The following is a 25,557-nucleotide window of genomic DNA, read 5'->3' on the forward strand; positions in this document are numbered from 1 at the left end:
CAGTTATTACAGAATCATGGTAAAACAGATAGTTATATATAGAGAAGTATTATATAGTATCAGACCTATTGGACCATATAGTTTACAAAACATGGTACCGTAACTACATATAGTATATAGAGTGTAACCACCTATTCAGATAATACGTGGTATAAAGGTCGATCGCATAGAGCCCATGAGTGGACAAACTCCCTATTAGATATGGGTTGAGGAGGGCTAATCAGACTATGGAGTATAGTGATTTATTCATGGTTGGCTAGCCAGGGTAAATCCTACCTACGAGCCGCACAACCTTGTCATGAGGGGTTAAATCATGACACATAGTTATCCACAGGGAAGTTTACAGTTATTACTATATTTATATAGGTTTACAGAAATAGAATATGTATATATTAGCAGTATTTTGAGTAGAGACCTAAAGTGCATAAATGTTAAGCAATAGGTAAAAGATGAAGATTATATTACTAGTATTTTACTTTACAGATTTAGTGATACATGACTATATGGTAATAGATTTTCACAGTATTGTAACTCATTTGCCACATACTAGCAATAATATATTTCATCTTATTGAGCGTTGGCTCATCCTAATTAATTTAACATTTTTTCAGGTGATCTAGGTAGGCGAGCAGATCAGGCTCGCAGATAGAGGGGACTCGGTATTGGCCTGACAATAGTGTGAGTATTTTTGGAAATATTTTTGTATAGCCCTAACAAGTTAAGGGTATTTTGAAAAACAGACATATATGTATATTTTGGGAAACACTTTGGCACTCTGGTATTATATATAACTATGTATGGTTATGTTATTTGATTTATACTTCTTGCTGCTTAGGTTGATGATTGGGTTTAATCCAGTTTGGTATCCGAGCATTTCAAATGTTATAGTATAAAAAAAAGAAAAAAAGAAAACCCCATTTAAATAGCAGGTCGTTACACTCAGTATGGAGACTGTGTGTGTGTGTGTGTGTGAAGTTCCTATTGATGCAGTTGGGGAGGTATGCTTAGTATGGAGACTGTGTGCGTGTGTGAAGTTTCTATTGATGTTGTTGGGGAGGTATGCTCAGTAGGGAGATTGTGTGTGTGAAGTTCCTACTGATGTCGTTGGGGAGGTATGCTCAGTAGAGAGATTGTGTGTGTGAAATTCCTACTGATGCTGTTGGGGAGGTATGCTTCGTATGGAGACTCTGTGTGTGTGTGTGTGTGTGAAGTTCTTACTGATGCCATTGGGGAGGTATGCTCAGTATGGAGACTGTGTGTGTGTGTGAAGTTCCTACTGATGTCGTTGGGGAGATATGCTCACTAGGGAGATTGTGTGTGTGAAGTTCCTACTGATGCCGTTGGGGAGGTATGCTCAATATGGAAATTGTGTTGTAAAGTACCTATTGATGCCGTTGGGGAGGTATACTCAGTATGTAAATTGTGTTGTGAGATTCCTACTGATGCCATTGGGGAGGTATGCTTAGTATGGAAATCGTGAATGTGTTGAGAATTGGAATTATGTGATCTAATGTATTAGGTAAAGTACATAAATGTGAATTTATGTATACATAGATATATAATGAATTAAAATGGGAAATGATTATGAAAGATGAAAGAGTGTGTGTTTTATAAAATAAATAATTGAGGCGAAATAAAACTCTCCGCCCAAGGGCTTACTGAGTAAGGTGAGTGCCCTAATAGGTATTAGATGTGGCCATTCCTGGTAGCATATCGTGTTAGGGCAGAAGGGAAGCTACCGGTATGGGCGGACAATTTTCCCTATTCTCAGGAACTTCACGGGTAATTATGTGTGTTGGAAATGACTAACCTTGAGAAATGATTTTAAAACTTATAAAAACTTGTGTTGTATATCTATATGATTATGAGAATGTGAATATCAGTATACATTCTCAGATGAAATGTTGTTTTGAAAAAAGAGTAAATCATGTTATAATTGAACTCATGTGACCACACGCTATAAATAATTTATTCCTTCTTACTGAGATGTGTCTCACCCAAATTATCTAAATTTTTCAGGGAACAGAGATAGGCCAGGTGATAGAGTCCTGTGATCATAGGGAGCTGGAACCCTGATATACAGGATGAGTTTGGACTAAGGAGGTGTGATTCCCTAGGGTTGTATTGTTTTTGGGTATGAGATAGTATTGTATATATATGTATGTTAATACTCTGGATATTGTATTCTAGATGATATAAATATACTGTCTTCCGCTGTTAGGTTGTATAAATAAAATGACTTTTTACCCAGTACCCAATGCGGGTCGGCTTGTATGAATGGTAATAGGGTTGTTGACGTGACCGATTTGTGAATATTGTGGATGACAAGTGAAAATTCATTTATTATTGGGAAAAAAAATTGTACGAAAATTGAGGCGTCACATTTTTCTGGAATCGTTATATGATATATCTATCTGAGCATATCTTATAAAAATTATGTATAAAATCATACTTATTATGTATCATTATAAAATAATCTGTAACGACCTGAAGAATTATGGAATTTAAATAATAAAAGAAAGGGAAATAGAAATCGGAAACACAAGGAGGCAGTCGACTTCGTCGACAACATTGCATTTTGGAAAGGATAAATTCCGAGGAATTTTTTAGCTCCTCGTCGATTTGGTTTTTAACCAAATTAATTTTTACTGTTTACCCTTACCTGACTGTAGTAACTCAAAATCGTCGACGATTTTTTGTGCGCATCCAAAACCGTCTACGGTTTGGCCTATGCCAAACCAAATTTTCTCTTTTCTTTATTATTTTTATTATTACTATTTTCCGGGTCTCTATACATTTGATCTTACAAGACAAATTCTTTCCTATTTTAAAGGTATCCTCAAATTATAGCATTACATGTGATATTGTTTCTTTGGTCTATATCATTGTATAGTTTTATTATATACTTGGAGAGATTTTGGATTTGAAGTTGTATTAAATTTAGATAAGATGTAATATAAATTATATTAAAATTTGTTCAAATATACCTAAATTCATATCCAAATTAAATTTTGGAGAGATTTTGGATTTGAAGTTGTATTAAATTTAGATAAGATGTAATATAAATTATATTAAAATTTGTTCAAATATACCTAAATTCATATCCAAATTAAATTTAGATGAGATGTAATATTTCAAATTCTATTTAAATTTGTCCCAACTTCTCCAATTAATATTTTTAATTTTTAAAATTAATTTAAATGAATAGGCCATTATTTTTCTTTATTCTGAAATTTAATTATATTTTAACAATAATTAATAAATTATAATATATAATAAAATAATGTATGAATAGTTTGTAATATACTTTTAAAATTATAAAACCATGTATTTATAAAATTCACCTCACTTATAAATGTTAAAAAAGTTGCTTCCTTGTCTTCTGTAAGATTTTGAAATCATTTGAAAAAAAATATTCTAAATTTAATTTTTATCCGTAAAACAAACACGTTTGGGGCAGCTTAACACTCATTCTTGATCATCGTCCCCTTCGTTCTAGGGTTTGGGGAAGCTTCCATAGCCTCATTTGTTCTATATAATTTACGCTGAACCCATGAATACTTCCGCGCGCAGGAGCATGGGTAGACTTTCATTCTTTATGTTTATAGTATTAATTTCTCCTATTTCTTTCTTTTTTTTCTGGGTTTGTTGTTTCTTGCTGATTTCCATTTCTTCTTCCATGGATAGACGTTAGAAGTGCTTTGAGGGTGCGAAAAGACTATGCTTTTTTTCTTTCCCTTCATCATTTGAGCAGGGGGACGGCAATGCAGAGGCTACCCGGTACGGATTTCGTCCCATTTTATTTTATTTTATTTTCATACGTATTAGTTTTTTTTTTGGGCATATCAGATTGAATGCTCTCCCGGAATACTCTGCAGCTATGAAAAGTTGGTGTCGGGGTGGATTTGAATAGGATGATTTCGACGATGAACCTATTAAAAGCGATGGCTTCGTGGATGGCGATGATTTCTTGGAGGAAGAAGATATTCGTGATGAAGATAAAGGAAGTTCCTTTTCTGTAGAAGACGCAGAAAGATGGGCGAAGGTGTTACTTTCTCTTCGGATATACAAAAAGGTGCGCCTCCACAGAAATATGAAATAATGCTCCTTCGGTTTTGTCAGCCCAACTTTCAACCTCTTTTAGACTTGCATAAGTTGATACTTCAATTGATACTGACATTGTGCAATCACTACACTAATGAACTAGTTTTCTTGCTGAATTGTTGCCACTACATGAACAAGCTGGATTTTCTTGAAAGTGCAATGATATTTAATTATTTATTCCCAGCACTTTTATCGTTTTGCCATACCAGACATTTACACTCCAGGGAGCATAGAATCCAAGTCTTAGATCTGGATTTGTACTGAATTTCACAAAATTTTTTGTCTACATTCACATTTCACACAATTTCTAATTCAAAACTCAAAATCATGTTCCCGAATGTAGGTTATTCTACTGTGAGTAATTTAATGCAAGGGCTAGAACATTTAAATCTTTCTAGGGATGGAAGTTAGGTCTGTTGGAAAACCATACTAAGATCCTCAAGGTTTTAAAAAAATTCAAAACCTTGTAACTTTTTGGGGCACCTAATGGTAATCCCTCAAAATTTTAATAATATCAACAACCAAGCCTTAAGTTTTACTATGTAACATGAATTCTTTTGTGCCAATCTACTCAATATTGGGCAGTATCCTCTAGCAAATGGAGGATTGCTAAATCCTTATTCACTAACACTAAATAGTTCGCTCCTCTAGTATTATTTGGCTTATGTTGCAATTGCCAAACCATCTTAGCTGCCTCTCACTTATCTTATATCCTCTGTAGATGCTATTCCTAATTTACTACCAATATGTTCATTCCTTAATCGTTTAGAGTTGTACCACTCATTCACCATATCATTTTCATTTCAGAAACTTATCCTTTTTGGATATCATATTTCTTAATTGCCCAACATTCTTATCCATATAGCATAGCTGGACTTATAGCCATCCTATATGACTTCTCTTTTAATTTTAAAGGGATTTTATGATCACAAAGCATACTTGAAGCATTACTCAATTTTATCCAGCCTACTTTAATTTCATGTATTACATTTTATTCAATTTCTCCTTCAACTTGCATAATAAATCTATGGTATTGAAATCTACTAGTTTTATCAATTTCTTGATCATCAAGTTTAATATCTTTTTAAATATCCCTCCTAACATGGCTAAAATTACATTTCACATTTTGTTTTTTTCTGCTTATCCCAAAACCTCTAGATTCTAATGCTTCTTCCGATAGTTATAACGTAGAGTCTACTCCTCCTATAGTTACATCAATCAAGACTATCACTTGCAAACAACATCCACCATGAAACCTCATTATGGATGTTCCTTGTAATTTCGTCCATGATTAATACAAAAAGATAAAGACTAAAAGTAGACCCTTGACGTATACTTATTGTGATTGGGGATTTCCTAAACCCTCCAGTAGTCCTAAAACTGGTCATTACTCTATTATAAATATCCCTAATGATATCCACATACCTACTTTCATCAATACAAAGGTTAATAAAAACCAAGTGCAAGTCCCTCTCTTTCCCCTAAACTTTTCCATTAATCTTCTTAATAGATATTAATATATATAGCTTTGTAGTTGATCTCCTAGTCATAAAACCAAATTGATCATTAGAAACTATCGTTTCTGAAGATCTTCTTAAGTCTTTGCTCAATTAACTTCTCACAAAATTTCATTACATGACTCATACATTTAATTTCATAATAGTTATTACAATTTTGAATATCTCATTTATTTTTTTAATAGGTATTAAAGTGCTTTTCCTCCATTGGTTTGGCATTCTCTTAGTACTTATAATTGTGTTAAATAAATTGATTAACCAAATAATTTCGATATCACCTAGGCATTTTCAAACTTTTGGGATGTCATTTAGCCCTAGCTTTTCCATTTGACATTATCTTTAATGCAAAATTAACTTCCTTAACTCTAATTTTGTGGATTGATCTTGAATTTTTAGTCTTTTCCTCATTTGTCTTTTCTAAGATTAAGTCTTTTTCTTTATTTTCATTAAATAGCTTATTAAAATAACTTCACCTTTTAAAAAAAATATTCCACTAAAACATTATCATCTTTTTTATTTTTTATTTTTATACATTTGATATTAACTAAGTTTTTTCCCTTTCTTTCCTTCCTTTTATCAAGAATCTTCATCTAGATTCACCTAAAGCCTCTTTTGCTATCTCTTTAATAGAATTATCCATCTTGCTCTAAAGAGTGCTTGTGCTTATAAAACACCAACACTTCAAGCGAGAAGAAGTGTCTGTGTCGGACACGTGTTGGACATGGACTTGACTTCTTCACGGCTCCGACATGGGAGAGACGTGCTAAGTTTTTTTTTTTTTTAATTATTTGACACGTGTTGGACACAACAATTTGAAGTGTCGTACACTTTTGGGGACACAATGGTTATTAAAATAATAAAATCTTAAAAATAAAAAATTTTATGAAGGGCTTAGTCGTGATAAAATCAAATATTCAAAATTAAGAGATTTTTTTTTTTTTGAAAGAAATATGCTTCCTTATCAAGTAATATATTCAAATTATAAACTTATCAAAATAAAGGAAAATTTTATTAAGTTGCCTTCTTTAAATTTCAAAATTGGAACTTTTCCTATAATTGCCGACATTCTTGACTTTGTTTGTTATTTGCATTGTTGCCCTAGCCTAGCCATCATTAAAGAAAGGAAACAGCCTACAACTTTCCAGTTTTAGGCCTGCAATCTGCCAAATCGGTGCATGTTTGTATCTTTTATTTATTTTTTCTTGCATTTATTGTGTTTTTTATCGGACATCTACAAAAGTAACTTTGCATCTGTGAGCCTGAAATTGAAAGAAGGCTGCAACTCTATAAATCTACAGGCCAACATTCTTTTTATCTTTTTTTTTTTGGTTTTTTTTTTCTCTTTCTTTTAGTTTCTTTTGCAGTTTGTATTATATGCCATAATTTGACATGAATCATGTCATATCAGTGCTTTGGTTTGAAATGTTTCTAAGAATTTTTTTATTTTTATTTTTGTGTTTACTTAATATTTGTTAAAGAGTCAATTTGCTGATTAATTGGTGAAAGGGTGGGGGTGGGGGGATGCAACCAGGTTTTGGCTTTCAAGCTTGCTTTACAGTAAAATTTGTGTATCTTGAAGAGATGAGTAAATTAGGGGAACAAGCTAAATGTTTGAACAACATAACATTTTTCTGGTTCTTGCAAATTAAATGATGTTTGAATATTTTTCCCAAGTGGGTCATAATTAGACAAAAAAAACATTTATTTAACATAATTATATAGTAAAAAATATAATACAAATCCCTCGTGCCGTTGCCATGTCGTGTCCTATTATTCTATTGTTGAGTCCCCATCTTTTATCACTTCATCTTTAGATTTTAGTATGTTTGTTCCCTGTAGGTTCCATAGCCTGGTGTCACGGTCCGACTCTTTTCACACCGTTGTGAAGGGCCGTGCGGCGCTAGCTAAAGCACTCTTGCTTAACTAGCCAGCCTATCGTTTACCAACATTCATCCACAAAGCACTTTCATTAACATTCATTCAGATAGCAACGGAAATAATAATCAATTCATGAAAGCCGTGGCAACCAAGCAGTAAACATTGAAGCAAACGTAATTCATTAACAAATCCTTCGTTGACATGTTGTACTTAGCGAGGGAGGCAAGTAGGCTAAGCACGTTGATAATTGCTAGTGAGTTTTACAATGACTGATGAACACTCACCCTCCCCTAAAGAGGTTTTTATGTAATTATCATCCTGGCACTAGGAAACATCAAAGTGACCGAGGAGTCATACTGCCTTATTTGGCTTACAAAGATTCTACTAGCAGAAAATAACCCTACACTAGTATTTACATGATGGAAACCCATCCTAAGCACACGAGATAAGCTGTCACAAGCAAGCATAATGCCCTGAACAAGCTTAGCTCGTGACACCTGGTTATCTTACATTGATCTATATTATCCTTTCTCTTCCATTTCTTTTATGCATATATCCAACACTAATACTCTATACTGTGTAGTTGAACTTTTACCAGAGTAATGATAAACAATCCACCCTCTATGGTAAGAAGAATTCTATTTTGCTTTTATTTTGTCTACTCTTGATCTTAAGGGTTACTAAGTGTTCTCTCTTTTGTAAAGCATGTATGCATGTTATAAGATTTTATGACGTGGTGAAATCAAAGATTATATTTTTACTCATTTTCATCTCCATATTCATGTTCTCCTTTTATTCTCTTGTAACCTTTATTGTGCTTTTCAATGTGACTATTTAGATCCACTCCTATGAATGTTTTCTTACTCCTTGATATTCCTGGTATAATATTATCTAAAATTTTTAAAATTGTCTTTAAGGGTTTTCCTTGATCCTATTTCAGGAGTATAAGCCTTGATAACATGTACCATCTATTGTCCTATGACTATTTTCATTTTTATGATTCTATCTCCTACTCTTTTAACACTTACAATATTATCTTTTATGTCTTTATCCATAATGACTTCTATTGTATTCTTATATTTTTACTTTCCAAAGGTATCAAAATTTAAATCCGAACTTTTCAATTTCTCTAGCTTTTGCCCTTACCCATTTAGTTTCTTGAACATAAATCATGTTAATTTTTGTTTTAGTCATTGTGTCAAGCACCTCCACGCTTTTACTAGGGAGTCTCTTTATATTTAAAGTTTCTACTCTAACCTAGTTTCTAGAATAGCTTCTATACCCAGCCACATCTTGAATGATACAGGAAATCTTCCATATTTGACGCTATACTCGGGCATCAATAAAATGCATCGTTTCGAGGCGACAACCTAGCCTAGTCTTGCCCATTTTTCTCTATGGCCATGTGGTAAAAGTGCAATGTGTGGCTCATCGGGGACACCCCCAATTGGTATAGTTCATTTCATTGAGATATAATAAGTTTTATGCTGGTTGTCATCTACTTAACGCAGCCTCCCTCCTTTATTCGGACTTGGAATTGATTGTAAAAAATTAAGGCATTAAGTGCATCATAGGCGGAGACCGTGGAGTTAATTGAAATCCCTCAACCTATTAAAAACTATCTTAAATGCTCTCTAAATTATACTATCTTGTTTTTTCAATCGTGATTTTTTTTCTCTATCTAAATTAACATCATTTAAATACGTAATTGCCTTATTCTAAGACAAGATTTGAATGAATAAGTCAAATATATTAGTGCTCTTATTATTTTATTTTATTTATTTATTTTTTTTGGGGGGAGAGGGGCATAACAGAGGGATTTGATCATCAATTTACCTACTAACTCTAGGATATTTAGCGCAACAACCCTCCTCCACGGGTATCATCACAAGGTTTAAAGTTCCCACGAAAATATCCCCCATGAGATGGCACCAAGCGCACTTGGCTTAGCCAGATCCTTACAATCAAATTCATTGGTTTATTATCTTGCAAGTAATAAGTAACAACCATGCACATTGAGAAATAGTTTACACGTGCAACACCTCCCAACCTTCAATCCTTTACTAAAATGAAGAAAATACATTCCACATACTTTGACAACACCTATGCACAAATTTCATGGTGTTTCAGGCATGCAGTAGATCTATTTACATAGCCTATGAAGTGTGAACACAGATGTTCGACACAATATGTGTTCAACGTGTGGACACGTGAAGTCTTAAAAAAAATAGGACATGACATGACAAGGATATAGGGGATTTATATATATTTATTAATTATATAAGTATGCTAATAAAAGTTTTAAAAAACATTCAACCATCACTTAGTTTGTAGCTACCAGAAAATGTTTATAAATTATAATTCATAATAACCTATGTTCAAAGTTCAAACATTCAGCTTGTTTCTCTATGCTCATCTCTTCATGATGCTCAAAATTGCCTTGAGGACAAACTTGAACCTGGCTGCGTAATCCCCCCTCCCCCCAACCAATTGATCAACAAAGTGTTTGATTAATTTACTCTTGAAAAGACTCTTCAATATATATCAAATAAACACAAAAAAACTATTTTTAGAAACATTTCAAACCAAAGTATTGATGTATAATGATTCATGTCAAATTATGGCACAAAACAAATTGTAAAAGAAACTATTAGAATACCACTTTACTTAAAAACATAAGTTATTAGGTTGTGGACCAACAATGTGTGTCAAGCCTTTACACTCCCCCGTATGTGCAGCTTGATTGCATGTGGAGAGAGAAACAAACAAAAATGAATAGCACCCATATTCTGAGCACTATAACATTAAACATAGGCAGCAAACCTAGGACCTCTTGGCAACTATGGCCTTGATACCATGCTAGATTACGACTTTGCCTAAAAATTTAAGTTGTTAGGTTGTGAGCGAACAATGCATATCAAGTCTTAAGAGAACAAAAAAAGAAAAGAGAAAAAGAAGGCTGGTCTACAGATTTGTAGAGTTGCAACCTTCTTTCAATTTTAAGCTTGCAGATGCAGAGTTGCTTTCATAGGTTTCCAATAGACAACATAGCAGATGCAGGAAAAAACTAATAAAAAATATACAAATACGTGCCTAGGTTGATTGCCAGCCTGTAACTTGAAAGCCATTTTAGGTTGTTTGTGTTCTTTGGTGATAGCTAGGGTATAGCAACAATGCACTTAACAAGCAAGGCTAGGATAATAGGAAATTGTAGGAAAAATATGCATTTTGAAATTTATAGATGACAACTTGATAAACTTTTCCTTTATTTGATAAGTTTAGAATTTGAAATATATTATTTGTTAAGGAAGCATATCTCTTCCAAAAAGATCTCTCTCAAGTTATGAATATTCAATATTATCACAATAAGCCTTTCCTACATTTTTTATTTTGAGATTTTATTATTTTAATGTTGGCGCCTGGCAGGCATGCCCCTAAAAGTAGGGGTGACATGAGTTTAATCTCTATCTTTATGATTTGAGTCTAATTGGATGTTTTTTTTTTGCAATGTTTTAATAATTCTTGGTTCATCTGTACTAGTCTTGCCTTTGTTGGAGTATTCTTTTCATCAAAGTCTTTTTCATATGGAAGTTTGACAACGTGTGTTTTCCGATTCCAAAAAGCATTAGGAAGATAAGAGCAAGCTTCTTTCTCAAGATGGGCTTTAAATTTTTCAATTTTATTTGTAATTTTAGGAGATCAAAATTGTTCTTTTGTTCTTCTTATTTTCACCTGAATTTGGATTGAAATAAATTTCGATTTGGTCTTTCAGTTTTTGACTCTTGAAAATAGAAAATTTAGGTTTTCGGTTCAACTTCGATTAAAATTTTGGTTTCCAACCCCAAAATCGAACCCAAAAGCCAAAAAACCGAAATATCCTCTATAAATGAATATATATTAATTCTGTCATGCAATATAATATTAAAGGTTTAACTAATATTAATATATTTATTAGTAGATTCTTTTACTAATATTTTCCAAGTAAAATTCCATTTTGAACAAAATAGTTAAATCTTCATTTTCTTAGCCTTCTTTTAAATTTTAATCGTAGTAGAAACTGAGGGAAGGAAACAACCTCTCTGTATAAAAGTAGGAGTAAGGTTGCCTACACTGTGACGACCCTCCCCTTACCTTTACAAAGTGGGGAAGTGGCCTAGTGTCACGAGCTAAGCTTGTTCAGGGCATAATGCTTGCCTATGACCGCTTGCCTCGTGTGTTTGGGATGGGTTTCCATCATGTAAATACTAGTGTAGCGTTATTTTCCAATATTTATTTCATTGTAACTCAAATAAGGCAGTATGACTCCTCGGTCACTTTGATGTTTCCTAGTGCCAGAGTGAGAATAGCCCAGAAAGCTCTTTAGGGGAGGGTGAGTGTTCATCAGTCATTGTAAAACTCACTAGCAATTGTCAACGTGCTTAGCCTACTTGCCTCCCTCGCTAAGTACAACATGTCAACGGAGGATTTGTTAATGAATTACGTTTACTTCAATGTTTACTGCTTACTTGCCACGGCTTTCATGAATTGATTATTATTTCCGCTGCTATTTGAATGAATGTTAATGAAAGTGCTTCGTGGATGAATGTTGGTAAACGATAGGCTAGCTAGTTAAGTAAGAGTGCTTTAGCTAGCGTCCCACGGCCCTTCACAACGGTGTGAAAATAGTCGGACCGTGACACCCAGGGAAGCCCTTAAAAACCGAGTAAAGGAGAGAAATAGTGAGATTTTATAAAGTTGGGGAGGCTCCCCTCCCTCACGAATTTCAATTTGGGACAAAAAGAGTAGGAGATCCACGTGCATGTTGAACGACTGAAGTCATTGCTCAATTTTACCCAGCCTTTCTTGTCCCACATCAAATATGGTAGAGATGCGATTCGTGCGAAGCCTCTCTGTCCTTTATACTTGTCCCCATCAGCTTGATCACCAATCCGGCTAGGGGTGAGCATTAGGTTGGTTTGGTGAAGTTGGTTAATTAACTGAATTAACCGAAAAATTTAGGTTAAAAAAATTCATTAACTGAACCGACCGAAATTTCATATTTAACCGAACTCAAAACCGACCGAACCGAAATTTGGTTAAATTGGTTAATCGATTTTAACTGATTTAATATTTTAATATATATAAAATATAGATTTTTAATATATATATACATATATATATATATATAATATAGATTTTTAATATATATATATATATATAAAATATAAGTAATATAAATAGTATATATAAAATTTTAATATATATAATATATAAAAAATAAATAAAATTTTAGTGTTTATACAATATATAAAATATTTTAATATATAATATATATAATGATTTATTATTAATTTATACTATTTGTTTAATTCGGTTAATCGAATTAACTAAACCCAAAAACCGAACCGAAAATCGGAAATCGAAATTGAATGAAAATGAAAACCGAACCGAATAAATTTTTAACCAAATCGAACTGACCGAATTTACTCGGTTAATTCGATTAATTTAGTTTTAACCAAATTATGCTCACCCTAAATCCGGCTGGGCTTGCATTTAGTGTGCCTGGCCCACATTAGACTCCCCATGGTGCGGTTGAGTCTCCCCATCAGCTTGATCACCAATCCGTCTAGGCTTGCATTTAGTGCGCTTGGCCCACATTAGACTCCCCATGTTGCGGTTGAGTCCTTGAAGTTCAAGAGGCCAAGAATTTTGGAGGTATCCAAATATCGATTTATTATCCGAACCAAAATGTAGAACCAGTAAGCTGATTGGAGAGAAAACTGCGGTTCCCATTTGGTTTCGGTTCAGTAATTTAAGAAACCGAATTTTGCGGTTTGGTGTTAAGTATTGGCTAAAACTGAACTGCACTAAGCTGAATTTACCCCTACCTAAGTGTCAAACAATTCAAGTTGCGTTGTTTGACACGTGTCTTATGATTTTAAAAGCAAAAAAAATAACCTGAAATGTCTCTATCGTTTCTAACATGTGTTGAAGCCATGTTGGGTTGGTGTCTTCCTGCTTGGAGTGTTGGTGTTTTACCATGCACTATCCGACACCACCAATTGTCAGAGGGCTTGCAGTTGAAAACTGTAACTTTCCTAGGTTCTACTAGATGCAACTAACACGTGCCAACAAGGTACTAAGTACTAACCCTCTATAATTGTTGTTGCGATTGGAACATTGGTAAATGCCAGAAACCAATGAAATCTCCTCAAACAGAGTGAGTGCTGGTCAACGATTTCATAGAACTGCCAAGTAATGAACTACCCATTTCTCTAGTCAAAGCACATGGCCTACGAGTCAAATCAATTTGTCACTGTACATAGACTTCAAGCATGCCACTCCACACATGAGCATGTAGTCGCATGACATACACATTTGACAAGACAGCAGGTCAACCTTCTATACATCCTACTACCATAATCAAAACCAATGACAAGACTAAATGAGGTCATAGATCACCTCCTCAACCATAACCCTCTCTGACCATGCTGAACATTCACCCAAACACCTCAACAACCATCCACTGAGAATGCTAGGTTCTTTCCCAAGCAACACAACAATTTGAAACCCTCAACATAGCCCATGACTATCTGTTGATCCTGCCTTGGCATATGGTCCAGTTTCCACATGCCTCGACCATGTCAAGTGATCAAGGGGCTGACAATTATCCACTCAAATAGTTAAAGCTAAGTTTGGTGTCGTGAGGAATCAAACCCAGGGTATCTAAGTGGATGGCTTGCCTTGGAGCTCTCGTTGGGCTAACCTAGGAGGGATCAAATACAACAAAACTCTTATACCTATTCTTTGAGAGTCTTAATGATGGTCTCACTCACCAAGCAATACTTCAAACCTTCCTCCATTTAAATGGATTTTTTCCAAATCATTTAAGACTAAAAATAACAAATACAACGACAAAAAAATCAATGAAAAATAGCCTATACAGAGAGCTGGCCCCCTACTCTCGAATAATTTCATTCATGCATGTGTGTATTATAATTTCAAAGAAACAAATTAAATATTTGTAATTTATCTAATGACACAAATACTGCACGTCTACAGGGATGAGTGGTTTCGAATTGTTAGAACTACAAAAAAACTTACTTTGAAAGGGAAAGCAAGAAAAGTAGTGTTATGATGTTGAACTCGCTTTTTATGTTACTCCTTAGTATCTTAGTAGGCTTGGGAGTTTCTAATTGCTGCACTTAAATCAAAGGAAGTTCTCTTTCTTCTGGAAAAACATGATGGGCTTAATGTTGCTTCATCAAACTTTGAGGGAGGTTAGTTTTTTTATGTCCAATATTCTATTTAGAGATAAGCTTGTTAAGCACTCAGTTTATCAATTTGTTCTTGCAAAAGAACCTTTTAGTGGATATAAAAATCTTATCTTTTGTAATACAATGCATTATTCTTTAGTTGGAAGTTTATTGTACAATAAATTGCTATAGTTAACTTATGTTCCCAGTTTAGAACTGTGACTTTCCTCTCACCAAAGGGGAATGATTCTATTAGATGACCTCCCAAAGATCACCCTTCCTTCTCACTGTAGGGAATGATAATTTTAGAACCCCTCCCAACCCTCTGATTTAGAAGATCAACCCTCTGAGTTAGAAGACCATTCTTCCCCCTCACAAAAGGGCTGATACTTTTAGAACCCCTCCCAACTCTCTGATTTAGAAGATCACCCTTCCCCCTCACAAAAGGGATGGAGCTTTTAGAAACTCCCCCCCCCCCCCCCCCCTCCAAAAAAAAAAAAAAAAAGGTCTAATTAGAAGATCACTCTTTAGGAACACTTGGAAGAAGTATTTGATTTGCTGTTGGAAAATAATATTTTACTTCGTAAATAAAAATCAGATGAGAGATAGTTTGTGAATACAATTCAAAAGGGCCTTCTCTACGAAGTTGCTCTGCAGGGGTTTTGAGAATATAATGTTGCAGACAAAGGGCCCCAATAACTCTTGGCATTGGAGAAGCTTAGTGTTAGGGGGTGACAATGTAATGTGGGTTAAATGGGGAGGAGATATGGCTTTACGTGTATTCTCTAGGGATTTATAATGGATATCAAATTACTTGTGTTATGACTTGTATGGTTGTCTTGTTAATTGAATAAAATAAGTAGTTCTATATATCATTGAATATGAATGTCTCTTGCCTGCATAATCCATTGTTGTTTGTATTAATACTTTCATGGTTACGAGTGGCATTTGAAACGTATCTGGATCTCATGTCTGCAAGCTTGAACGTGTAATTATTGGCTAACTCTGTTGAGGGAGAGCCTCGACGAGTGCCGCGTGGCCCCTTAATTGAGTCTTATTTGGGGGTCCATGACAGTTGGTATCAGAGCACAGTGTGTGTGAGCACCATGAGTGGTAAAATGAGAACTTAAAAGTCTGTAAAGACAGAGCACGTTGAAGCGCTTGAGACAAAAGTGACAAAACTTAAAACCTTGGAGACAAAGTTCTTTGAACTCCAAGGGTTTGTGATGGAATAGACAAAAGAGAAAGGTTTGCCAATAGAGTTTGAGGCCGCCACAGAAAATACTAGAGGAAACCTCTATAATGTATCTGATCTTGAGAACTAAATTATGGAACTTGAGAAATTCATTCTAAGTATAAAATCCTTGGAGAAAAGACCAACAGAGCTTGAGGCCTCCCTATGAGAGTTAGCTGAAATTCTTTTTTATTTGCGTGCAAAGAATGTCAAAGAATCCATTGACATCCTGAAAGAGGAGAGCGAGCTTCGGAACATAACAAACTAGTTTCAGAACAACTTGCAGAAGATGAGTGCTATGTTAAATGTAATGGCACAAATGTCTCGAAGGTCGATGACCAATACCAATAAGGGGTCTCGAATTAAGGTACCAAAACCTAAATATTTTGCAACTAATAAAATCCTTTTGAGATGGTGACAGGTTAACAACCAATGCTCTTGCTCACGATTGAAAACCTACCAATTCACAAAGAAACCATGATAGTTTGATGGTGGAGTGGTCAGAGGACTTCCACTAGACTATAGAGAAATGGTAATGGTTCACACCAAGCACCCAGGAAGGTAGGCAGGGTGCCACGCCAAGCGCCTAGGAGGGATAGGCAGGGTGTCACACCAAGCACTAAAGGGTATGCAAGGTGAATGCTGTATGCTTTAGTAAGTCAACATTGTAGAGAAAGGGTAATGGTTCATGCCAAGCATCCAAGAAAGTAGGCAACGCGCGGGAGGTGTAGGCACGGTGTCATGCCAAACGCTAAAGGGTAGGCAGGGTGAATGCTGCACGCTTTGGCAAGTTAATCTTGTGGAGAAAGGGTAATGATTTACGCCAAGCGCCCAAAAGGGTTGTAGGGTGCCAAGTGGTCGGGAGAGGTATTCAGGGTGTCACGTCAAGCGCCAACATGGTTTTAAATCATGGTAGCGGGTAGCGTAACATAACATAATGGTAACGGGTATAACGGGAAGCGGGAGTAGCGGATGTTACATAACGGGAAGTGGGTGTAAGGGCTATGAATTTTTTGAAGCACGCATTACTTTGTGCATATTAGTGTACCTGCATGTTTTAAGCTTTTAGCCCTTCTTAGAAAAAGTTTTAGTGTATTTGGGCTCCTTTAGTTCGAGTAACTAAGTTATTTGGTAAGGGCAACAAGTTTACATTTGTTTTAAAACACTATTGATAGAAAAATTACGTGTGTGCGCGTATTTATATTTCTCATTATTATTATCCGTGATAAATTCTTATGTGTGCTAAAGTAATCAATAAAACAAATACACTCCATTAATTTATTAGACACATAAGACATACAGATAATACAAAGATAAAATAGTTAGAAAAGAAAGAAGGTTGAAGTTGAGAAATATAGAACATAAATATCACATTACTAATATTATCAAAATATAATATTTTTCTAACAAGTTAGTATTTTCAAATTGTTAATTAATGCATCTCTTGTGAGTATTTAAAGAAATAGTAAATTTTGTATCATTGTCATCTTCATTTTAATCTTTGCCCCCTCTTCTTACATGGTATATTGAGGATGATTTATGAAAGAGGGAAAAAGTGAGAAAAAGTAAAAAATACAATAAATTTTTTAGTGTAATAGTCATGTAGCGGCTACGTAACAGCCCTAGTAACCTTTATGTAACGGTTGTGGTCTGTAACGGCCACTACAATATGATTTTTCTTCCCACCGATTTCGCGGTGTGTAATGGTATTGGTAACCCAAAAAACCGTTACGTAACGTAGTTACGTTATGGTCGCGACCATTTTTTAAACCATGAGCTCCAAAGGGTAGGTAGGGTAAACGTTGTATGCTCTGCGCCGAAGGGAAGGGGACGATGAGACGTCCCTTTCAGCCATATAACTTAGGAAGGGATGGAAAAGGGGTGAATACATGTATCTCGCCACAATTGGTGGTAGAGGAAGAAGTTGACCAAGAGGTGGTGACTACAACCAGAAAGAGAAGTGATCTTTTGCACAACAAAGCATCAAATTCCTTGGTTATGTGATTGAGCAAGGTCATATCAGGAGGGATATGGAGAAAGTGAGAGCAAAACAAAACTTGGGTTTGTCATCATTTATGGGAAGTTCATAGATGGGTACTTGAGGAGAACTGCTCCTTTGACAAAACGAAGAAGGGTCAAGGGTGGAACTGGATAGAGAATTGCCAGGAAGCTTTTGATGACTTGAAGGATGCTATGATGAGAGATCCGATATTCGCTTTTCCGGAACCCATTTGAGATGCAGGGTTTATACTTGTGGATATAGATAGGGTTTCGAAATATGGTACGTTTATACCCGCATCGAAATTGTGTTTGATAGAGGAGACAACATAACTATTCTTCAAGAAGTATTGGGGTGTTCCCCAAGATATTGTCAATGATTGAGACTAAAGATTCACTGGAAAATTTTGCATAGAACTTTTTAAAGTCCTCGGTTCCAAGCTTGACATTTCTTCGAGCTATCATCCATAGATAAATGGATAGACGAAGAGATTCCATGGACTACTAGAAGAGTACTTGCACCATTTCGTCAATGCCAATTAGAAGAATTGGGTGCAACTACTTGATATGACTCAGTTCTGTTTCAATGCCCAAAAGAGCTCATCAACCAACAAGAGTCCTTTTTAGCTCGTTACAAGCTAGCGGCCACAGTTACCTCGCACAGTGGATAAGTTGTACAGAGGAAAGAGACCAAATATGTAGAGGAGATCCTTGTAGACAAGTAGTCAACGACAAAAGTTGCCAACAACAACAGTTAGGAGAAGATAGAAAACCTCTAGTATGTTACACAAGAGATTCAAGATTTCATGAACTTCTAGACAACAACAACAGAACTCGAAGATTGAAGACTCCTTACAACAAATTGACGAGGACGTCGTTAAAATGAGTGGGGGAGGATGTTAGGGGGTGACAATGTAAATGTGGGTTAAATGGGGAGGAGAGATGACTTTACATGTATTTTCTAGGGATTTATAATGGATATCAAATTACTTGTGTTATGACTTATGTGGTTGTCTTGTTAATTGAATAAAATAAGTAGTTCTATTTATCATTGAGTATGAATGTCTCTTGCCTTCATAATCCATTGTTGTTTGTATTAATATTTTCATGGTTACGAGTGGCTTTCGAAATTTATTTAGTGCTGATGTCTGCAGGTTTGAACGTGTAATTATTGGCTGACTCTGTCGAGGGAGAGCCTTGGCTAGTGCCATGTGGCCCCTTAATCGAGTCTTATTTGGGGGTCCGTGACACTTAGCACGACTGCAGGTGAAAGTCTTTGTATGGTTAGGTTCAGGGCTTTTGGCTGTGTTAATTTGTTTTGGTTGGTTGCTTATTGTTGTTTTGTTTGGTCGTGTTGCGGCAAAAACCTGTGCAAAGATTTCTTACAAAGAAACTTTTTTTTTTTTTAATATTTTTTATTTAGAGGAACTGCTTTTGTTCTTTTGATTGTTGTGCCTACACAATGTGGTGAGAGGCTTAAACCTAGTAATTTTGCGTATATTCTGGAACTGGTGTGTTGCCATGATTTCTGAAGCAGAGGCATTGCCACCATTTCAATGTAAGATTTTGTAATAACCTCATGAGCCTCAAGTCTTTTTTCTATTCTGTTTTCCCTTTTTTTGGCATGCTAGGAATGAGATGAGCCAAGAGAAAACGAGTGGAGAAGCAATACAGGAATATTTTTGAAGGCCAAATTTCTATGTACTGCAGATTCCATAGCTCAGGCTAACAGACAAAAGAAGTTCCTCCAGAAGCCTCAGTCTCCCCTCCAAAGAAAGAGGACACTATGAACCTTTCCATCAATGCATACCTCAACAGTTGTGTCATGTACACCAATTCCTTGAGTTCATGGGGGTCACTGTTTGTTGCCAATTGCTATGTCACAGTTGATTTTAATGAAAAGAATAGCTGATGGAGTGAAAACTCAGCAGCAAACTCAACAGGAATGGTGGTCAGTTTCCCATCATAGGATCAGCTTTAGTCTATGGTGTAGCTTTAATGGGCGAATGTCCTGGCGTACCATTAGGTAGAAACTGCTGATTCGGTTCAGTAAGGTATGCTGATTGTATATGAAAATATTAATGATAGATTTGTGAATTGTGGCCCTCAGTTACAAAGATCATGGACTGTTCTCATTTACATTAGCGCACGCCTTTTTTCATTCAGTAATTAAATTTCTGTTTCATGCCTGGAAAAAATAAGGGAGGATGTTTCAATGGCCCAAAGTCAAACTAGCTGTTTTTGCCAATGTTTGAGGTCTAACTAAAATGCTGAGGTCTAAAACACGACACTGATGGATCTGCAAGGATTGACCTTAACCCATAGAGAAAGATTATCATAAGTTGAATAAGAGGGTTCCCCCTTGGAAGACCCGTCATTCAACAAGGGAGGTTAATTGGTATCTCCTGCTGATTCTGAAAAGTCATGCTGCCAGCTCTGTCTGAACGTGAAATATTTCTGAGATAAATATCATCCAGTATGGTAGAACTGTTAAACTGAGGGCCTCCTTGTCCTTGAGAACCTTCTGTTCTGGTTTGATTCATGGAGCTGTAAATATAATATGTTTTTAGAATGCTGGAACTATATTCTGATGCATGGGGTGCAAAAATATTTTATGGATTTTTTTAATTGATGGAAAAGACGGGTCCTAATTTTATTTTATTTTATTTATTATTTTTTTTTGTGGAACTTTGTCTCCCCGGTCATTATGATTTCCATTTAGAGTTGAAAAAAGGCCTTGAGGGTTTGGCACGGCAAGGCACTGACGTATAGGAGTGAGCAACTGAAAAGAAATGCCCTCTGAAGTGTAATACAATTCGTGACCTTGACCCATCTTTTTCGCCTCTTAGCTAATGGATTGGCCTACCATTTTGGCATTTTTATATTCTTCAATTGAAGGTGAAATCAGCTGGTGCAATTGTGTATGCCAGCCATTTCAAATATGTCTCCTCCACTCTGATTCTTGTGTTTTAACCTCTAGAAATCAAATCAGGGTTCTGTCATCACAAACCTTACATTTTACAAGTCCTCACCCACCACCCCCGCCCCCCCCAAAAAAATGCAGCGGCTTTTCAATTCAAGCTTGCACCAGTATGAGATAGCCAGGCAATTCTCAGGGACAGCGTTGGCATGGCGGCCGCTGCCCCTGTATAAGGGGCGTGCAAGCATTACACACACTCTTTTCTTCTTGTCTCTTCTCATTGTCGCTGCCTTCATCTCTTCTTCCTGGATTCGCCTTGTAAGTTATATTTCAATTATGCTAAACTTCTCAACAGTCCATAAATAAAAATTAGGCACAAGTGGAAAAACACACGTTGGTTAAGTGCTATTCTCTGGTTATTACATGATGCAGTATGGATTTCCAGGCAACAATTCGGTAGAAAACACAATTCCAATCTCAAACAAGCATCCAAAACCCCCGAAGCAAACTGAGTTTCCGCTCAATTGCACTGCCAAGAACCTGACTCAGACCTGTCCCAGAAACTACCCAACAGCATGGGAGTTTGATCACGACCTGCCATTGAACATTGAGTGCCCGGATTATTTTCGTTGGATCCATGAGGATCTAAGGCCATGGAAAGCCACAGGGATTACAAGGGGAATGGTGGAGAAGGCAAACAGGACTGCTCACTTTAAGCTGGTGATAGTGAAGGGCAAAGCTTATGTTGAGAAGTACAAGAAGTCCATACAGAGTAGGGACATGTTCACCTTGTGGGGGATTCTGCAGCTCCTGAGGAGGTACCCAGGTCTGGTGCCGGACTTGGAGCTGATGTTCGACTGCGATGACCGGCCAGTGATACGATCACGCCGTTACTGGGGGCCTAACGGGACCAGACTGTCACCACCGGCATTGTTTCGGTACTGCGGTGACAGGTGGACGGCGGATATTGTGTTCCCTGATTGGTCCTTCTGGGGATGGTGAGTGCTTGTTTCTGCTGGCTCTTTCTGCCTTATCCCCATATTAAAAACCACATGCTAGCTAGCCCAGACGCTTGCCACACATTTTTTTTTTTTTGTCATTTTTATCACAGCTTTGATAGACATGTGACCTACCATTAATTTTGAGTGTCTTGATCGAACAGTGCTGAAACTGTTTTTGGCCCTTAATGCCTTTTCAGAATTAACTAAGAGCCTTTCACTTTTTTTCTACATTTAGGGCAGAGATAAATATAAAACCGTGGGAGAAGTTGTTGAAAGATATGAAAGAAGGAAATCAAAGGAGGAAATGGATGCAAAGGGAGCCATATGCTTACTGGAAGGGAAACCCTTTTGTGGCTAAAACCAGGAGAGACCTCCTTACTTGCAATGTCTCGGACAAACAGGACTGGAATGCTCGCCTCTTTGTCCAGGTTCCTACTCTCCTCATATCCCATCCTTAATTATCTTTTCTGCCCTTAAATCACTACTCAACTCGAAAGAAAAAAAATTTTCAATTATAGAATTTTATAATCACTACGCAACCCGGAATAAAAAAAAATGCTCAATTATTGTATTTCAACTTTGGACATATGCACTGTGTATAAATGCGTGTAAAAGAAGCTTGATACTAGATCAAACAGCCAATTTTAATAACTATATACTCTGAGCTATCCATAATATTGACATGTAACCCATGTGAATGCACGCATCAACAATTTATATAACCTAGCTATTCAGGCAGGCAGTATGGTATTTTGTTTTTGGATCTGTCCGTGAGATGGGTATCTGTAAAGCTAGGATGGTTTTGGGTACTGAAATTCGACATCGTTTGTGGTTATCAATCTTTAATTCTTAAAGAATCTGCATACGGATGGGAGAACAGGGTAAAAGACTAAAACTATGTGGATATAATGCAGACCTATTAGGTACTGAAACCTGCTAATTAACTAGTTTTTCAGTTCCAAATTCGGTGTTCCATATATGCAGCAGCTTGCTTGCATGTAATATAATCGATAGGCATCGCATGCAGGATTGGATAGTTGAATCTCAGAGAGGATATGAACAATCAGATCTAGCTAGCCAATGCACATACAGGTGACAATTAGTAACACTCCTGATTTTTATTTTTGGCACATAAATATATGTACAAGTTTACTAATCCAATAATAATTTTTTCATTTATTCATACATAATTCATATAGATACAAGATATACATTGAAGGATGGGCATGGTCCGTTAGTGAGAAGTACATTCTGGCTTGTGATTCTCCCACGTTGCTGGTAAATCCCCATTACTATGACTTCTTCACAAGAAGTCTGCAACCAGTTCACCACTACTGGCCTATCAGGGAAGACGATAAGTGCAGATCCATTAAGTTTGCTGTCGATTGGGGCAACAGCCACAAACAGAAGGTTACACCATCTCCTCTTTCATCATCATCATCATCATCAACACCTTCTTCTTTTTCTTCTTCGACTTGTTTTAAGGATTCTTCTTTTTAAAAATATTAGGCGCGGGCGATTGGGAAAGCGGCAAGCGACTTCATCCAGGAAGAGCTAAAGATGGAGTATGTGTATGATTACATGTTTCATTTGCTGAATGAGTATGCTAAGCTCTTAAAGTTCAAGCCTCAAGTACCCAAAGGAGCTGTGGAGCTGTGCTCTGAGACGATGGCTTGTCCTGCAGATGGGTTAGGGAGAAAGTTCATGATGGAGTCCTTGGTGAAGGGTCCATCTGGTACCGCCCCATGCACATTGCCGCCTCCCTATGCCCCTTCAGTTCTTGGATCTTTTCTCAGGAGAAAAGCTAATTCACTTAAGCAAGTGGAGTTATGGGAGAAAAGGCATTGGGATAGTCAAACTAGGCAGCCTTAGCTAATTAATTAGATGTTTAGCCTCATGATAATTCTACATTAATTTTTTATCATAAAGTAGAGGGCGGCTAGTTAATCTAGCCCAAAATAAAAGATAACTACTTTGTCAAAGATATACAACAGGATGTTTGATTTGCAGAACGAATGGAGTAGGAAAGCAAGGAATGAAGTTTGAATGAAGAGCATGATATAATCAAGTGAAAATTTTAATTCTATTCTTCTCGATCTCATTTTGTTCTTGCATGCAAAACACATGTAAAAGGGTAATGTTGAATATGCTCTATATCATCGTGAAAGAATATGAGCACACAAATAGCAAATGTTTTTTAGTACAAAAACTCTAATTTAATATTTGAAAATAATTATTTTTCCCAGTGTGCTATGTGATTGTAGAATATCCTTAAAATTTGAAGAGAAAGTTTTATAGGACAGCTATAAGACCAGCTATGTTATATGGATCGAAATGTTGGGCGACGAAAAAATATAATATCCAAAAAGTAAAAGTAACTGAGATGAGTTCACAGTAACAAGAATCAATTGTTTTTCAAAGGCCAAGACGAGAAATTCGAAAACCTGCTCGATATACTGATATGATGGCCTATGCACCTCTAGTTGTGGATGATAATGTTTCTTACACTTTCAAAGAAGCAGTGAAGAATTCTGAATCAGACAAGTGGAAAAGAACGATATATGAAGAAATGCAGTTTCTTCATCAGAATCAGACTTGGAAGCTAACCCAGCTGCCCAAGGATAAGAAAGCAATTGGTTGCAAATGAGTTTATGTAAAGAAAGAATGATTCCAGATGCAAATAATGTTCGCTTTAAAGCTAGATTGGTAGCTAAGGGCTACGCACAGAAGGAAGACATTGATTATAATGAGGTATTTTCTTCAATTATTAAACATTCTTCCATTCGAATTTTGTTGGCTTTGGTAGCACAATTTGATCTTGAACTAGCTCAGCTCGATGTAAAAACTACATTTTTACATGGTGATTTGGAAGAGGAAATCTATATAACTCAGCTAGATGGATTTTAGGTTGCTAGAAAAGAAAATTGGGTATGTAAACTAGGTAAATCGTTGTATGATTTAAAACAATCTCCAAGACAGTGGTACAAATGATATCATCAGTTTATGATGGGTCAGAAGTATATCAGAAATAAACATGATCATTGTGTTTATTTTTGCAGACTACAAAATGGATCTTTTATATATTTACTCTTGTATGTTGATGATATGTTGATAGCTTCAAAGAATATGGAAGAAATTAACAAGTTGAAAAGTCAGTTAAATCAAGAGTTTGAGATGAAAGATCTTGGTGAAATAAAGAAGATACTTGGCATGGAGATTCCTAGAGATAGAATGAGAGGAAGAGTTAGTTTGTCTCAAAAATAGTATTTGAAGAATGTAGTATAGAGTTTTGGCATGTCTGAGCAGTCAAAATCAGTAAGCACTCCTCTTGCTCCTCATTTCAAACTTAGTGCGGCTTTATCTCCTAAATCAGATGAGGAACGTAAGTATATGTCACAGGTTCCTTATGCAAGTGTTGTTGGTAGTCTGATGTATGCAATGGTTTGTACTAGACCTGATATTTCATAAGCTGTATGGTGAGCAGATATATGCATGATTCAGGTAAAGGACATTGGCAAGCTATGAAATGGATTTTGAGATATATTATGAATACGATTGATGTTGGTATAGTCTTTGAGAAAAATAATACTATTGATCAATGTGTTGTTGGATATGTGGATTCTGATTTTGTAGGTGATTTGGATAAACGTTGATCAACTACTGGATATGT

General features: G+C 36.0%; 1 protein-coding gene and 1 long non-coding RNA gene across 2 annotated transcripts; both read left to right on the forward strand.

Moving 5' to 3' along the window:
- The first annotated feature begins 3,382 nt into the window (after positions 1-3,382).
- Positions 3,383-20,103, forward strand: LOC131164845 (uncharacterized). The gene is made up of 5 exons (XR_009139358.1): positions 3,383-3,581; positions 3,688-3,780; positions 3,879-4,075; positions 19,121-19,232; positions 19,598-20,103. It is a non-coding gene; the product is annotated as an uncharacterized LOC131164845 (long non-coding RNA).
- A 604-nt stretch (positions 20,104-20,707) lies between these two features.
- On the forward strand, positions 20,708-23,973 carry LOC131164846 (uncharacterized). The gene is made up of 6 exons (XM_058122357.1): positions 20,708-21,204; positions 21,319-21,884; positions 22,123-22,315; positions 22,915-22,979; positions 23,087-23,297; positions 23,397-23,973. The coding sequence occupies exons 1-6, from the start codon at positions 21,025-21,027 to the stop codon at positions 23,757-23,759; spliced, it is 1,578 nt and encodes a 525-aa protein (XP_057978340.1). The 5' UTR covers positions 20,708-21,024; the 3' UTR covers positions 23,760-23,973.
- Positions 23,974-25,557: the final 1,584 nt, after the last annotated feature.

Source organism: Malania oleifera, chromosome 9 (genome assembly GCF_029873635.1).
Source record: "Malania oleifera isolate guangnan ecotype guangnan chromosome 9, ASM2987363v1, whole genome shotgun sequence".
NCBI classification, from domain to species: domain Eukaryota; kingdom Viridiplantae; phylum Streptophyta; class Magnoliopsida; order Santalales; family Ximeniaceae; genus Malania; species Malania oleifera.

Excerpts from the sequence above, each read along its gene's own strand:
- LOC131164846 (XM_058122357.1), top strand. The coding sequence starts at position 21,025 with ATGCAGCGGCTTTTCAATTCAAGCTTGCACCAGTATGAGATAGCCAGG. Across the intron at positions 21,885-22,122 it reads GATTGGTCCTTCTGGGGATG|GGCAGAGATAAATATAAAAC; the intron begins GTGAGTGCTTGT and ends TTCTACATTTAG. Across the intron at positions 22,980-23,086 it reads GCTAGCCAATGCACATACAG|ATACAAGATATACATTGAAG; the intron begins GTGACAATTAGT and ends TAATTCATATAG.